The sequence below is a fragment of the Trypanosoma cruzi genome, genomic scaffold (genome assembly GCF_000209065.1).
Source record: "Trypanosoma cruzi strain CL Brener 1047053516911 genomic scaffold, whole genome shotgun sequence".
Taxonomy (NCBI): domain Eukaryota; phylum Euglenozoa; class Kinetoplastea; order Trypanosomatida; family Trypanosomatidae; genus Trypanosoma; species Trypanosoma cruzi.
Genome location: NW_001849027.1, coordinates 4,460 through 5,849, shown reverse-complemented (window position 1 = coordinate 5,849; position 1,390 = coordinate 4,460). Strand labels below are relative to the sequence as shown.

General features: G+C 47.6%; 1 protein-coding gene across 1 annotated transcript, besides 2 other annotated features; it reads left to right on the top strand.

Annotated features, from left to right (window-relative positions):
- Tc00.1047053480561.10 (trans-sialidase, putative) lies at positions 1-417 on the top strand (the record flags this gene model as incomplete). The annotated part of the gene is made up of 1 exon (XM_797200.1): positions 1-417. A coding segment is annotated over one exon (417 nt), but the record flags the coding sequence as incomplete, so codon positions are not given.
- Positions 1-1,390: a sequence feature (areas not merged during assembly with more than two copies in the genome that could not be assigned to a particular haplotype).
- Positions 455-886: a mobile genetic element.

Genomic DNA, 1,390 nt, shown 5'->3' with positions numbered 1-1,390 from the left:
ACGACATCGAGCACCACTTGGGAGCCGGGGAGAGAATATCAGGTGGCGCTCATGCTACAGGACGGCAACAAGGGCTCCGTGTACGTGAATGGTGTGATTGTGGGGAGCCCAGAGAATATAGCGACACCTGAGACGCTGGGACATGAAATCACACAATTCTATTTTGGTGGAGGTGAGGGAGACATCAACAGCAATGTGACAGTGACGAGCGTCTTTCTGTACAACCGCCCACTGAGTGTCGGTGAACTAAAAATGGTCAAGAAGAGCGACGACAAAAAAGGAAACGGTGGCGGCTCCATGCGTGGGGGGCGTTTCTCGGGTGCTGCTGTGCGGCATTGTGGCCCTTTACTGAGAAATTGCGGTGAGGACTTCCTGCCACCAGCTGGGACATATGCGTCTGGCCACGCGCTCTTTTAAAGTAATTGCCACTTTTTGTGGACACTTTGTTTTTTCTAGGAGCTTGTGAAAAGAATGATCACGGGAGAGCTGGCTAACTTAATTAATGTATGTGTACATCCTGGTAAATGAATGCATTCTTTATGATACTTTCTACCGTATGAATCTTTTGGGAAGAACGCGACTTTGTAGGGGCAGGGAGCCGATAGAGGCCGGATAATATTTGCTTTTATTTTGCCATCCCACCCACCCCCTTGATTCCCACCACGCGGCGGGGTCTTGTGGTTGGAGGACCCCAAAGTCTGCCAATTCGTAAGTAATAATATTCAAATCCCAACTGAGGACAAAGGACCATGCTGGTGGTCAAGAGAATTCTATATATTGAATGAAAAGAAAACATTGAAGCAATTAACTAAAGAACCTTTTTTTCCTAACTTGTTTGGTTTCCATAGATAATTTCAGGATCCGGCCAGCTGCCCGGAAGATTATTCGGTTTTAATTTTATTTTACTTTGCGCCCTTCTTGCTGTGCAGGGCTTTTTCTCCATGTGGAAGCATGCTCTTCCTCCGGGGACTGCACCGCGGGGTTTTTGTTTTATTCCTTTCTTTTGTGTTGTGTTCCTCCGACAATTACGGGATTCACTCAGTGCTTTTTCTTTTTTTAGTGACCAGAGGCGCGCTCGGCACTGTGTGCCACGCCGATGGTGCCGGCTGATAAAAGAGACAATGGAATGGGGACACGAAACCGCGCCGAGTGTCCCAGTGGGATATAAATGTGTGGGCACCGGGTGTTTGAACGACTGGAAGGAATGTGACGTATTTTCTTATCTTTTATCTGCAGGCGAGAAATGCGCACCGATTTGGAATTCACGCAGCAGCGTGCAGTTTTTTTTTTGTTTTGTTTTTGAGTGAGTTCATAATGGATGACCGATTTAACTTTGTTTTATTTTACTTTCCGGCATGTGTCCTGCGGCTTGCCGCAGCGTGGGCAGCCG